At 34.8% G+C, this 13,615-nt stretch overlaps 1 protein-coding gene across 3 annotated transcripts in view; it reads left to right on the top strand.

Moving 5' to 3' along the window:
- GABRG2 (gamma-aminobutyric acid type A receptor subunit gamma2) overlaps nucleotides 1-13,615 on the top strand; it is a 98,891-nt gene that overhangs the window by 4,484 nt on the left and 80,792 nt on the right. For 2 of the 3 annotated variants that reach the window (XM_032252715.1, XM_032252714.1), the window contains exon 1: nucleotides 1,420-2,200. The exons of the other annotated variant lie outside the window; for it this stretch is intronic. In XM_032252715.1, coding sequence (XP_032108606.1) covers nucleotides 2,094-2,200 — 107 coding nt within the window. In that variant the 5' untranslated portion in view covers nucleotides 1,420-2,093. Of the gene's footprint in view, nucleotides 1-1,419; nucleotides 2,201-13,615 lie in introns of those variants that run through there. 3 annotated transcript variants of the gene reach the window in all.

Genomic DNA, 13,615 nt, shown 5'->3' with positions numbered 1-13,615 from the left:
AAAAAAAAAAGAGACATTAAAAAAATTGTGAATATAAGAAGGGGCATGATATCAGCCAGGCATATTGATGTTGTTCTATAGTCCCAACTTCTTAGGAGATTGAGGCAGGAAGATTGCTTCAGCTCACGAGTTTTAGGTTGCAGTGAGCTGTGATCATCCCACTGTACTCCAGGCTGGCTGACAAAACAAGACTTTGCCTCTAAATTAAACAAATAAAAATTAAAGAAGAGGAAACTGCCTTCACAGTGCAGCAGAGAAAAAGAAAGTTACATAGAAAGGGGATTTAATGTTTGCTCTGCCTCCATTTTAATCCCAATAGAAAAAAAGTCAAAACTGCACTTGAATGTGGTTTTCATTGGATTTTTTGTCAATGTTTTAAGGATAACTCTGCCTAAGGCAGAGTTATAAAGCCATGCAGGATTCCAGGTGGGTCTGTCAGGGCGTTTTTACTTCGTTGTCAGAATGCATCTCCTCAGTCCATGTGATGAGCATCAGCCACTGGTAATTCTTTCTGCATTCCTTGGGTATATTTTAGTGTTAGTGATGGAGTGTGGACCTGATTTTCTCATGTTTATTCCTATGCCTCCTGGACTCCTTACTCAATTCCATTCTTGGAAGACCTTTTTCTTGCAGGAAAGGTACTTATTTTGAGACAACTCCTTGTCACTTTGCACAAAGGGCTCAGATTAGACCTCATCACCAGTACTGCTTTCTGCATGCCTTCATGGTGGTATCTTGCCTTTAAGGAAACATGAAACACTATCCCACTTTCTTTTTCATGATTAATGAAAGGGATTTCCTCTGTGGTAGATGAACTAGTTTGCTATAAAGTGGTATCTTCTATACATGAGTATCCATGGTAACATTCTAGGCAAGAAAGAAGCATGCTAATACCACTCATCCAACATATAAACTTTCAGGATTATTACAAAGAAGAGCAAAAAATCAACCCCCCACCTAACAAACAGAAATCCCTGTGCATTGGTAAATGACCCCCTGATTATACCCCTCAGCCCACCCTTCCTTCAAAAAGCACCCCCCTTCTCACATCCTACCACAAAGATTGTGGTAGGTAATCTTCACTCAAGCAGCTATCCCCATGCAATTACATTTGTCAAACTTCAAGCAGTTTTGTGTCTTTACAATATTACTGGGGTTGGAGGATGGACAGGGAGGAATGAATTTTGAGTAGCATAGAATTTCTCCATGTCTTTTAATTCTGTCAATGTTTTCTTCCCTCATTCAAATTGAATTCACCAATCTGTCTGCCTACAGGATGGCTTACTGAGACACTCACACCTCCCCCACTGTCTGCTCCCCCAGCTCTAACAATGCAACCATGATTTCTAAGACTGTACGAGTTTAAAATAAGGATTCTTGGCAGATCTAACGACCACAAACCTTCTGTCATTGGTGATGTAGTTTCTGGGCTTGCTAAAGCATCTCTTGTCCCCATGAATGCCAGTCCTTGCATGCTTATGTGTGCAGTAAAGGGTTAAAAAGCTTTGGAAAGACACCACGCATGTGTTAATTCGTGCTGCAGCAGCGTGCATCACTTCCACTTTGACCTCATAGTTAATCTGCGTGTTAGTTAATCACGCAGAGTCTCTAATGATTTTTTTCCTGTTTATTTTAAATACACACACACGCAAAGGGGGCTGCCGCCTGTAAAAGAAAAAAAAAATCAAAACAAACAGATAGATAAACCCGAAGCGATGGACCCGGGGCAGAAGGTGTATGTGTGAGGGGCATGAGTATCCACGAGTGTGCGCGTCTTTCCCTCTCCCTTATTTGTCTCCGTGTGAGTCTCTCCCTGTACCCTCCCCCTACCTCGATGATATTACTCCCCCAGACTTGGAAGCCGCTGCCAGAGTGACGCTTTGATGGCATCTGCAAGCGTTTGTGCTGATCTTATCTCTGCCCCCTGAATATTAATTCCCAAAGCTGGTAGCAATCCATCTCCCCAGTGACGGGACCTACTAGAAGCAGATGGGGGGAGCCACCATCAGATCATAAGCATAAGAATAATACAAAGGGGAGGGATTCTTCTGCAACCAAGAGGCAAGAGGCGAGAGGAGGAAAAAAAAAAAGCGATGAGTTCGCCAAATATATGGAGCACAGGAAGCTCAGTCTACTCGACTCCTGTATTTTCACAGAAAATGACGGTGTGGATTCTGCTCCTGCTGTCGCTATATCCTGGGTAAGATGTGCCCTTTTTGGCGTCGTTTTGCTCTAAAGAGGTGGGGGGAAGGGGTGGGAAGGGGGAACTCGGGAGACCACCCAGATTTAAAACACTCTTCTAGGACGTGGGGCTTAATAATTTAGGGGAAAGTGAATATATGGGGCGGGGACTGGAAGGAGAAAAGTGGAAGGTCACTTTTGTTAATGTATTAATTTATCGGATTTTATTTTTTTGTTGTTCTTTGGTTTTAGAGTGGAAAACGTAACCTCATAAAGACTTAGTATTTGAGGAGTAGCATTTTGACATTACTGCAATCTGATGTCGGAGTGGGCTGTGCTGATACACGCCAGCATTTGAGGCCATGTTGCAAGCGTTGTGGGTGGGGGTCTGAAGAAGAAATTTACAAATGGGGTCCTGGCGCACACCCGAGGGATATGTGTGAGGGAGCTGGGGGAGGGGGCGGCGAGCGGCCCTGTGTCTGTGTACTAAGGCATCCTTCGCTTCTGAACCGGGCATTCCTAAGGTCACTCAGCCAGGTTTTTCATCCAGCCCCATTGACCAGACAGCCAACTCCCCTTGTGCAAACATGGTTCAGCACCAGGGACAGCAGTCCTGGTTGGGGCCAAAGGGAGAGAGGCTTGTCTAACCTGATAGAATGTCTCTCAATATACATAGGGTATCCACAGTCAGACAGAAGGCCAATGAAGCCACGGGGCACTAATAAAATCTAAAGACCCTGATCTGATTACCTCTACCTCCTCCTTGATATGGGAGGAGAACTATTTGGCATAGGGTGGAGAATGTAGTTAAGTGATTTCATAGGGGAATGTATGTCTGGAAAAGAGTTGGCCTTGCTGCAGTGTGGGAAAATATGCTGAACCAGATAAATGTGATGCCAAAATCGTGAAGTATGCATTAATGGTTTAAAACCTTGCTGCACTGAATAGAAAAACAGGAAAGGCTGGAGACTGGACTCTGAAAACCCTGAAAATGTGTGTGTTCTGAAGTGCCTGGTGTTTAAATTTCCTTGAACTTCCTTGAGCCAAGAGTATTACAGGAGTAACCAGCCATGCAGCTTAGTTGACTATTCGTCTACCTACCTAAACACCTCCCCCATGCTCCAAGCTTTATAACTAGGACCAAAGACATGTCAGAGGTCCACTATTTACATTACTTGCATTCTTATATGTTTTCATTTTGAAATAAAGTTCTATAAATATACCTCTCACATTCTACCAATATAAAGAAACAACCAAACAAAAACTAGCTATAGAAAATATCAAGACATTTCCCTAACATTTTTTGTGAGTTAACAATCTTACATGGTAGTTGTAACAAAAGGAGTTGAAAGAGATGCAGGTTAAACTTAAAAAAAAAAAATTATTGAAACTATCCAGTCAACTTCTCTGGCCCCCTCTTCTCTAGGATGGGTGATAAGACATATAGATTTATGATAAAGAGATCCAAGCAAAACAAGGAGTGAAAGCCTCACTTTGCAGTTTCTAAACAAAGAGAGTCTGCTTAACTCTTCCAGCAGTTTTTATTACTTCCTAATTTACTATAAAAACACAATGTATTTTCATTAGGAATATAAGATTTCAGTAGCTTTCTCAAAATAGGAGAGGGCCTTTTACTGGAAACAGTTTTATATGTAATACAATTTCGTGAAATCCTGAAAAAATCATTTTTCAATTCAAAATTTGAACCCATTTTTTATATTTAATGTTGTAGATTGCTGTGAAACTTAATTTGTTTCAGAAATTAGAAAATGTCTATTTTCTAATTTACTTACTAATGAAAAATATCTTTCCTTATTTCTACCATTAATGAAACCTGTGGATTAAAATCTAGACAGGACACGGGGAATGTCTTTCTTTTTGACTCATCTCCATCTTTGTAAACAACTGTCTAACTTAATAGATAATAATATTATGTGTTTTATCTCCAGTGGCCCTATTTTAACCAAAGGATGTTTAACTTTACTCTAGTTCATAATAAGGTACTATTTAAGATGTGTTCTTATTGCCACAGCCCCATCTTTTCCATTTCAATATCATATAAACAGTAAATTTGATGATACATTTTAATTTTCAATTTGTAACAGACTGTCTTAGATGAGTTTTTTAAAAGAGCTCTAAAAAATATGAGCTATTTGTAAAGGAAACTCCCCAAAGTGGTAATTTTTACATTTTCTCAGTAGTGACAGAGAATGGAGTCATTGCTGTTTGTTGCAGAGAATGTCATCAGAGTTTCGGTCTCCTACAATCCCGTAATAAAAGTCATCTGAATCGTTGAGTAGGACTGGAGGTAAACGGAAGCTTTGATCTCTAAAGCTTACCCTGAGGAAGGACAATAAATAACTGGGAAATATTTGAGACACTAGGAGCTCACAGGGAATAGTACTTATGAAATAATACTTCTGTGGTAAACAGTAGTAGCAGAACCACCTAGAAAGTTAAAGAAAAATTTTTAAAAATAATTTTTTATTTATATAACTCAAAAGGATGTTCCCCCCTCATTAATAACAAAGTTTATTAGTCTGTGTCTTTACACAAGTAAAATAAGGAGAAAAATAACTGAAGTGAGACTATTAATAGCTAATATCTCCTCTTATAAGTGAAAGAGTTAATTTCTGAAATTTAAAATTTTTGAAACATTCACGTCTTGTGCTGTCATAAAAAATAACCTAGGGAACTTACAACATGGAGATTCCTACACTATACACTAAATGATTTTGAATCATTATGTCTGGGGTGAAGAACAGGAATATTCAACAGGAATATTTTCAACAAGTACCCTCGACCTCACTTTGAAGAAAAGTAGCCTATACTTTGATGATTTCGAAAAGTAGTTTATCAACGTATTTAATATTTAAAGCTGTTCTGATTATTCATACTTTGTTATTCAGCTGAGAACGATGAATCAATTTAACATAATTTTTTATTTATATATAAATCATTGAGAATGTCATACATATAATAAAAAATAAGAAATAGTATAAATAATACACCCACAATAGGTATGAGAAGATATTGGCTGCAAAAAATAAAACACATATACATGTATAAATATGTATGTGCTTATATTCAAAAACTATATATACTCCACATACATATGCACATGGATTTTAAAACAAATCTTACAATTTTATGAACTTTTTCAGTGTAACTTTATTCCATCTCAAAGTAAAAATATCCTAAAGGAAAGAAACAAAATAGGAAAATATAGAAAATAATTTAGAGTAAAAAAGAATAAGTGAAACAAGAAATGTTTTTATTTTATTAAAATAAAACAAGATTTTGTAATATGCTTAGAGTAACAAAGAATTATTTTTCAAGGATAGATTGATCAGAAATAAATTGGATTGAATTTTTGATGATCCATCTAAACCTTACTTTGAAGAACTCATTCTGAAGTTTTGAAAAGAAAATAGTTAAATGTTTATAAATATTTTCTATTTTTAGCTGTTGCTTAAACAAAGATGCTTTCAGTTATATTTCTTATGAGCTGCTAAAGTGTTTATATTCCATAATTTTATTTTATATAGTTCTTTAACAGGCTGACTATGCATGTAGAAAAAATGTTTTGATTCTTCAATATACCCCTATTTGATTACAGAATTAATCTCTACAGACAAGCTTGTTATTCCCTATCTTTCTAAATGCTCCATCTGGTATCATCAAGAAAAAAATTTATTTCTTCAGCATACCGAATTGCTTTATTTATAGCCAAAACATTTCAAATAATCTATCCTGAAGTAGGCTGGGTAGACTATTTGAAAGGTAGGGCTATACTATCTTTCACATTTGAAAGGTTACCCTGAGGCAACAATTAACCGAAAAAAAAAAAAATTAAAGAAAGGCAGAAAGAAAATAGAAGCTTATCCACCCAGTGTTTCCCAGAATCCAGTTGCCTGTTACTATCTAAACAAAACACCTGAACTGTAGGCAGAAGTTAAAAATTGGCTAGTAACTTAAATAATTTGTTATATAAATGTCTCTTTCGTATCTCAGTTTCATTTAGAACAGCTATTTTCCCCAAAATAATTGATTTAAAGCATATTTATTTTAATGATAGAGGACTCTGTTCTATACTTTAAAAAACTGTTTCATGCCAAGGATTTCCGCTCAAATTGGAAAGGAGTTAAGACTAACTTTAGATACTGTATCTCTTTGCTATAAATATGTTACTAGGGTCCTGGCTACCTCTCTACTACAATTTCCCAGCCATTCCAAGACAGACTTTTTGGTTTAAGTACAAGTAGGCTTTACTGGAATTATACATACTTATCGTTCTCCAAATAATTCTGCCAAATTGGCTGATTATAGAAGATCGAATTATAATTAAAAGTAATAATTGGAGCAGTTTAGAAATTGTTTGACCACTCCAGTGTCAGCACAATTCAAAGGCTTACAGGTTCAGGATTTCAGTTGAGATAGATATTCCAGATGTGATACTTTCTTCAGGTAGACATGCAGAAGAAAATTTCTGCTGCTGGGTTATCAGATACCTATGTGACATCTTCAAAGTCAGAAACCAAATGGCCACAAGATAATATCAATTTCATGCCCTGCTTGTGTCATGTTATACATACACTGAATCAAGTAATACATACATGCACACACACCCATACACACACTTAATCCTCATTATGACTCCATAAAGTATTTATCATCAACCACACTTGAAAGACTAGAAAACCAAGATTACAGACAGATTAAATGACTTGCTTAAACACAATAGAATATTAGAAGTAGCATAATATAATAAACGTGAATGTGGATATATATAAATGTAAGTAAACATGTATACATATATATATATACACATATATAACGATGTTTATCTATGTGTGTATATATATGAATTATAATAACTTTATTTTAGATCTGTCAATATTATCTTCTGTGTTTTCTTACTCAGTTTGGTATCTCAATCCATCAACAGTGTTCCTGCAAGTGTAATAGGTGGATTGGATTATCTATAAGATATTTACTAGTTTTAATATTTATGATTCTCTGAATCTATCTTCAGATGATAGAATCTATAACAGATAGTTTATATCCATTCAGTCCACTGAATAAATCAAAATATCTAATTTATATAAGGGCATGGTTTAAGACACTCAATTTCCACCAATGACATAAATATTACATTACATTTTATTGTTTTGATTGAAAGGTCTAGACAGAAATGCTTAGCAATCATCTGAAATTCCATTGTTTTTTAATTTAAGAACATATTAAATGAAATTATTTAGAGCTGCACCAAAATTATATTTAGCATATAACTTTCCCCGTTGGTTGTGTCTATGTAAGTAAAGCATAGTTTAATCTGCACTTAATTATTCATCCAGAAGCTTAACTATAGCATGTCATTCCATTTTTAATGAGGAGACCTTGCCTTCTATTGAGCAAATTTATAGGAAACTTGCTCAATGTTGTCCTCCAGTTTTCTTACAAAAATTCTTAGAAAAATGAAAGACAAAAGTGAAGCAACTATACTCAATATTAAAGTAGAAATAATGTTACAATTCATATATAGATATGTATAGTTTTAATATGTAGATATTGAAGGATGACATATTTTAACCAACCCAATCATACTAGCAACTGCCTAATTAACTTTGCTATGTGGTAACAACATGAAGGCTCTTAAGTTTCCATTTCTAGAGGAATAAGAAGTTACAATTTCTAGAAAGTAATAGGGGTTTTACATTTTTCCAGGAATCTTTGTATCCACAGTTTTAGTCTCTCAGTAGACTCATGAGTTAAATGAAAAAGATAATATTTTCTTCCGACAACTCTAGAAAATGAGATATTGAGAGATGAAGGGACTTGTCCAAGGATCCTTTAATATTTCCTGTAGGACAGAATTAAGACCCCCTCCTTGAATTCATAGTGCAATACATCACATTGCACAAGTATAGTCACACTCTTTTTTTCTAAATGTAAGAAAATACTTTGGTTGTTTAGAGATGTAAAAGTCTTATCTACCTTGCATTATTCAGGAGGGTTATTTCCTATTCATTTGTTCCACACACTAGAGAATAAATACCCTTTAAAAAGGAAATAAAAAGCTTCTTTTACATTACACATTAGTGGTTTAGGGTAAAAGTAAAACTTAACTCCAAATCATATTAATCCCTACAGTATTATGATATAAGAGCACAAACTATGGTAATAATTCTATATTATTATAAAAATCATTGTATAACTCTGCATAGATAAAATACCATGTAAATGCTAAATAAGTAGCACTGATACTTCACTCTCCACCCGTTCATAAAGGAAACCACATAAGTACCAAATAACATAATCGTGGGGAAAACAAGGGATGTTTTAAAGCAAAGATCCTTTGTAATAACTGAAACCCTGCCATGAACCCAAGTGTTGCTGTAAAACCAAAGTCTAAGTAGAAATACAAATATACAGTGTGTATTTACTTAAATACACCTAAATAAATTACGGAACTTACTGTATATTTATATAAATAAAATGGGAAAAACAAACTGAATATAATATGTCAATATAATCGTGATGGGAAAAAATAAATGATTGATGCCTTCACATGTTCTTTTTTTGTTGGTAATCAGATCTTTTTATAAATTGCTTTTTAAAAACACACTTGAGATACATAATTGAGGAAAGCAACTCTAAACATAAAAGTAGAAATGAATGTACACTTTCTTAATTTATGAAAGGAATTGTATTTGAGCCAATTCTGGGATTTTTGCATTATAGAGAATACAGGCCAAATTTCCCTAAGAATTATCTAGCCACTCTTTGCTCTGAGAATGCTAAGAGGTTGTAAAAGTTTTTGTGTTTGGATTAAAGATAAAAATTGGCCTCTTAGTCTTTTTTTATGGTGGACATTTATGAGTACATTTCCTGATTCCCTTTTCACTTACCTTAAGGCAGAAGTGGAGCTACCTCCCACTATGGCAGGAGATATGAATTTGAACAGCTCCTTCTACTCTAGGCCAGTAACTCTCTTCCACAAATACTCTTCTCTTATTTAATCCTTAAATCACATAGCTGCAAGGCGTGGGAAAGAAAAGGAACCCAGGGCTGTTTTATTAACCCTTTCCAGAAAGTTCTGTTTCTTCTTAGCAGTCTACCATATGTATATTAAATAAGATGACGTTTGTCATCTACTTTTCTCAGGAAATTTTGTTATCTACTTTTCTCAGGAAATTTGTCATGATAAAACAGGAAAGATTTTGTATAATATTCTGTTCCCTGTGCAATGTATTTCTCTCACATATCCACTGATTAACTCACCTATTTTAAGTTTTGCTCAAAATCCTCACCCTCTCAACAAGGCCTGCACTTACCACTCAATGTAATATTGCAAACTCCACTCCACCCTGTACTCCCAAGTCCTCTAATCCTCTCTGCTTTACTTTGCCTTAGTACTTACTTACAGCCTTTAGTGATTAATTTTTAAAAATTATGTTATTTTTGGTTTGCTATTTTTACTTTTATATTTTCTATCTCTCTCAGCTAGAAGCCAGGACACATAAGGGCAGAGACGCCATTGATATAACCCACCTTTCATAGCAGGCCTAGCCTATAATATGTTCAATAATTATATGCTTAATTAAGTAATAAAAATTGAACTCATTTCCCCCCAAATGTGTATTCTTTTCAAAAAAAGGAAATATTTTCAACATTTTTATCGTATCTCACTCTAATTCAGCATATATGGTTGTCAGGAAAAAAAAATAAAAGAAAATAAGCAAACAAACAGGTTCCACAGCATAGTATACTTGTTAATAGCATAAGCTATGGAGACACACTTGATCAGGGTTCAATTTGATGCCCTCAGTCAACTGGTTTCAGTTAGCCTCTCTGTCTTCCTATAAAAAGAAGAAGATTTGGGAAGCTGACTTGGGAGGATTGCTTGAGCCCAGGAGTTTCAAACTGGCCTGGGCAACATGGCGAGACCCTATTTGAAAAAAGCAAAAAAGTAGCTGGGCATGGTAGTGCATACTTGTGGTCCTAACTTCTTGGGAGGCTAAGGCAGGAGGATCACTTCAGCCCAGGAGTTCAAGTCTGCAGTGAGCCATATTTGCACCACTGTACTCAAGCCTGGGTGACAGAGTGAGACCCCATCTCAAATAAAAAGGAAGATAATATTTTATAAGTTTATTTTGAATAGGAATTGATTGTAAGGGGCACATAGTAAGTGACTTTTACATGGTGTTATTTTTGTTAGTTATTGTTATTGTTGTTTCTGTTATGAATACAAGTCATTATTTATCTCCTGATATATCCCTGGAAGCATAGGTAGTCTCTGCACACCTGTTAAACTCCGAACTTTGGGGGAGTGTAGAAGAGGGATTTTTTCTAAGTACAACTTTTATAATTCTCCAGCTTCTTGCTTTGACTTGTATGAGATAAGCAAATTGGGTAGAAGTCCCTAAGTTTTGAGAATGTCTATATAAACATTGAACTTAATAATATCCCTAACAATGTGGAACGGTTCCTATTTAAATGAGAAAATATATCTTGTCATTTACAAGACTCCTTCCTGAAGATAATTTTGTCACTGTATGCAAAGAAGGATATTTTCCCAAATATATTGTAAAACATTATCCCTTAGTTGCTAAGCAAATTTATCCAACTCTTTATTCAGAGCAAACTCGAGTTGCTACTCTTGATGGTCAAGTCTATATTGGACAACATGAAATGGAAGCAGTGGTTAAGGAATCTGGAGAATAACAAGGAATTAAACAATCCAAGCTGATATTTTGCTATTCAGGGTAATGACTGACTTTTCATTTTTCTTTGTGCCTCATATATCTGATCATAGAACAAAATTCCACATCATCTGTCACTTGGGTCACTGTATCACTACCCAAAATAACATTCTGAATATCTTTTTGCTCTCTTCCAATTCACTCATCACGTAATAGACTTTTCTCCATAACTATTTTTTAAATAAAGACATAATTTAGATTCATTAAATTATTCAGAATTTAATAGATGAGTTTTTTTTCCAAATGTATGCAGCAGTATGACCACTACCACTGTGTGTGTGTGTTTGTGTGTGTGTGTGTGATGTTTCTATCACAACAGCATGCTTTTTGTATTCCTTTAATAATCATCATTCTTCTACTCTCTAATCCCTGCTTGCCCCTGGTAGCCCCTTTTCCTATTTCTTTCATCATAGATTATATTTTTCTGTTACACAACTTTATAATATTGGAATTAACAATGTGAATACTTTTTTGTGCCTGGTTTCTTCTGCTCAGCATGATGTTTTTGAGATGTAATGTTTTTGCACGTATCATGAGTTCCTTTTTATTATTATTATTATTAATTCCATGGTATGAATTACAATATATTCACCCATTATCCCCTTGATGCTTCTAGTTTGAGACTAATTTTAAAAAGTGTCATGAATGTTTTTGTACAAGTGTTGCTATAGACATCTGTTACCACTCTTGAAATTTCTAAGGCATAGCATGGTTGTATTTTATTATTACTATAAGAAATTAGCAAAACACTATTTCAGTGTACGACAGTTTATGTTATTTTAAGTCATTTCAGCCTTAGATATTATCCATCTTTGCATTAGTTATCTATGTCTACATAACCACTTATCCAAGAGTTAGCAGTTTCCAATAAGAAACACTTCTTATTTTTGCAGTTTCTGAGGAGCAGTAATCCAAGAATGAGTAACTTGGTGATTGCAGTTTCAGATCCCTCATAAGATTGCAGCCAAGATGTTGAACAGGGTACTGGACATCTTAAGGTGCTAAAAAATCAACTTTCATGCTCACTCCAATATGGCTATTAAAAGAAAGCTCCAGTTTCTTGCCTTATGAGCTCTCCATGGGGTTGGAGAACTGGAGAAAGAGAGGAGACAAGAGTGAATTGGGGGAGGAAAGAAGGAGAGAGGAAGGGAGAGGGAGAGAGGGTCTTCAAGATGAAATCCATAGTTTTTACAATAATTTTTCAAAAATTATACGCTATAGCTTCTGTCATATTCTGTTGGTGATACAGACCCATCCCAATGCATAATGGGAAGGGTCTGCTTGAAGGTGATTCCTTAGTCTGCTTCTGCTGCTAAAATGAAACACCATAGAATATGTGGCTTAACAACGGAAATATTTTTCTCACAATTCTGGCAACTAGAAGTCTGAGATCAGGATGCCAACATGGCTGGGTTCTGGTGAGGGCCTTCTTCTGGGTTGCAAATTGCTCTTCTCATTGTATCGTCACAAATACTGTTATGCCACATTAAACTTAACTAGATCATTTTAAACACCAGGCTTATTTTCCTACCACCTTTACAGGCACTACTTTCAGAGCATCTTACCCCTCATCCATTTTTTTTAAGCATGTCATCTTCAATACAGAATTTTCAACAGAATGATGGCTCAGGATTTGAGATATAATTTTGTTATAAATCTTTTCGATTTAAAGTTTAAAAAGTGAGGTCATACATGGAATAATATTTAACTAAGCTAATTATTGTTTTTTAAAGCCTGAAATAATAAAAGTGACTTTGTCTACATAAACTAAATCCACCACCTTTCAGTCACCTCAAAATCTTTTATATATTAATAAATTTATTTAATTTGTTTAAATTAAACAAATATTAATAATTTAAAAAATGCAAAAATATTAACTCAGTCCCATAAAACCAAAAATATGTGAGTACTCACATACTCCTCAAAACTTCTATCACAGTTGATTGTAATTTTCCAGATACTCTTGTGGTCAACAGGCCATTTACACAGTTTCCATGGTCCATGTTGGAAGTCCTCTTGGGAGACCAACTTCCCTTTGCATGTGCCTCTCAATTTCTCTGATGACCAAGCATCACAGTAAACTCTAGAAAGTCATATGAGTATGGAGAGATTTCTTGATTCAATTTTAGTCTCTTGTACTTCAGGTTGTAAGTGATATGCCAAGTGTTATTACTCTTGATTATTACTCTTATCTTGATTATTACTCTTAGCAGATTCTTAAGAGTTGTTTAATTTTCAATAAAATATATCAGAAAAGGGCAAATGCACATAAAGCACAAGATCAGAGCTAGGAGTTGTATACTCTGTTTCAGGTGACCAAAATTATACCGTCCTGAATTCCTATTTTGTTAATGACATTTTCATTAATTCCTATCCACTATGTTCTTAGCACCATGACAGCTGCTGAAGATACAGCACTGAGAAGGCAAATGTAATCCTTGCTCCTTTAAAGCCTATTTTCTAGAATAAGGACATAATTTTTAAAATATAACATATTATATATAATGTATAAAATATAATATATTATATATAATGTAATGATATATAACACTGCTTTTATAAATTAACTTAGAGACAATATCATACCTATGTATTGATTTACTTTACTTATTGACTCTGATATAAAGTAGTTGTGTACCCAGACACACATCTTATACTCAAACATTGTT

The sequence above is a fragment of the Sapajus apella genome, unplaced genomic scaffold (genome assembly GCF_009761245.1).
Source record: "Sapajus apella isolate SASKATOON/1434 unplaced genomic scaffold, GSC_monkey_1.0 scaffold79, whole genome shotgun sequence".
NCBI lineage: Eukaryota > Metazoa > Chordata > Mammalia > Primates > Cebidae > Sapajus > Sapajus apella.
This window is presented reverse-complemented; position numbering and strand designations above follow the sequence as displayed.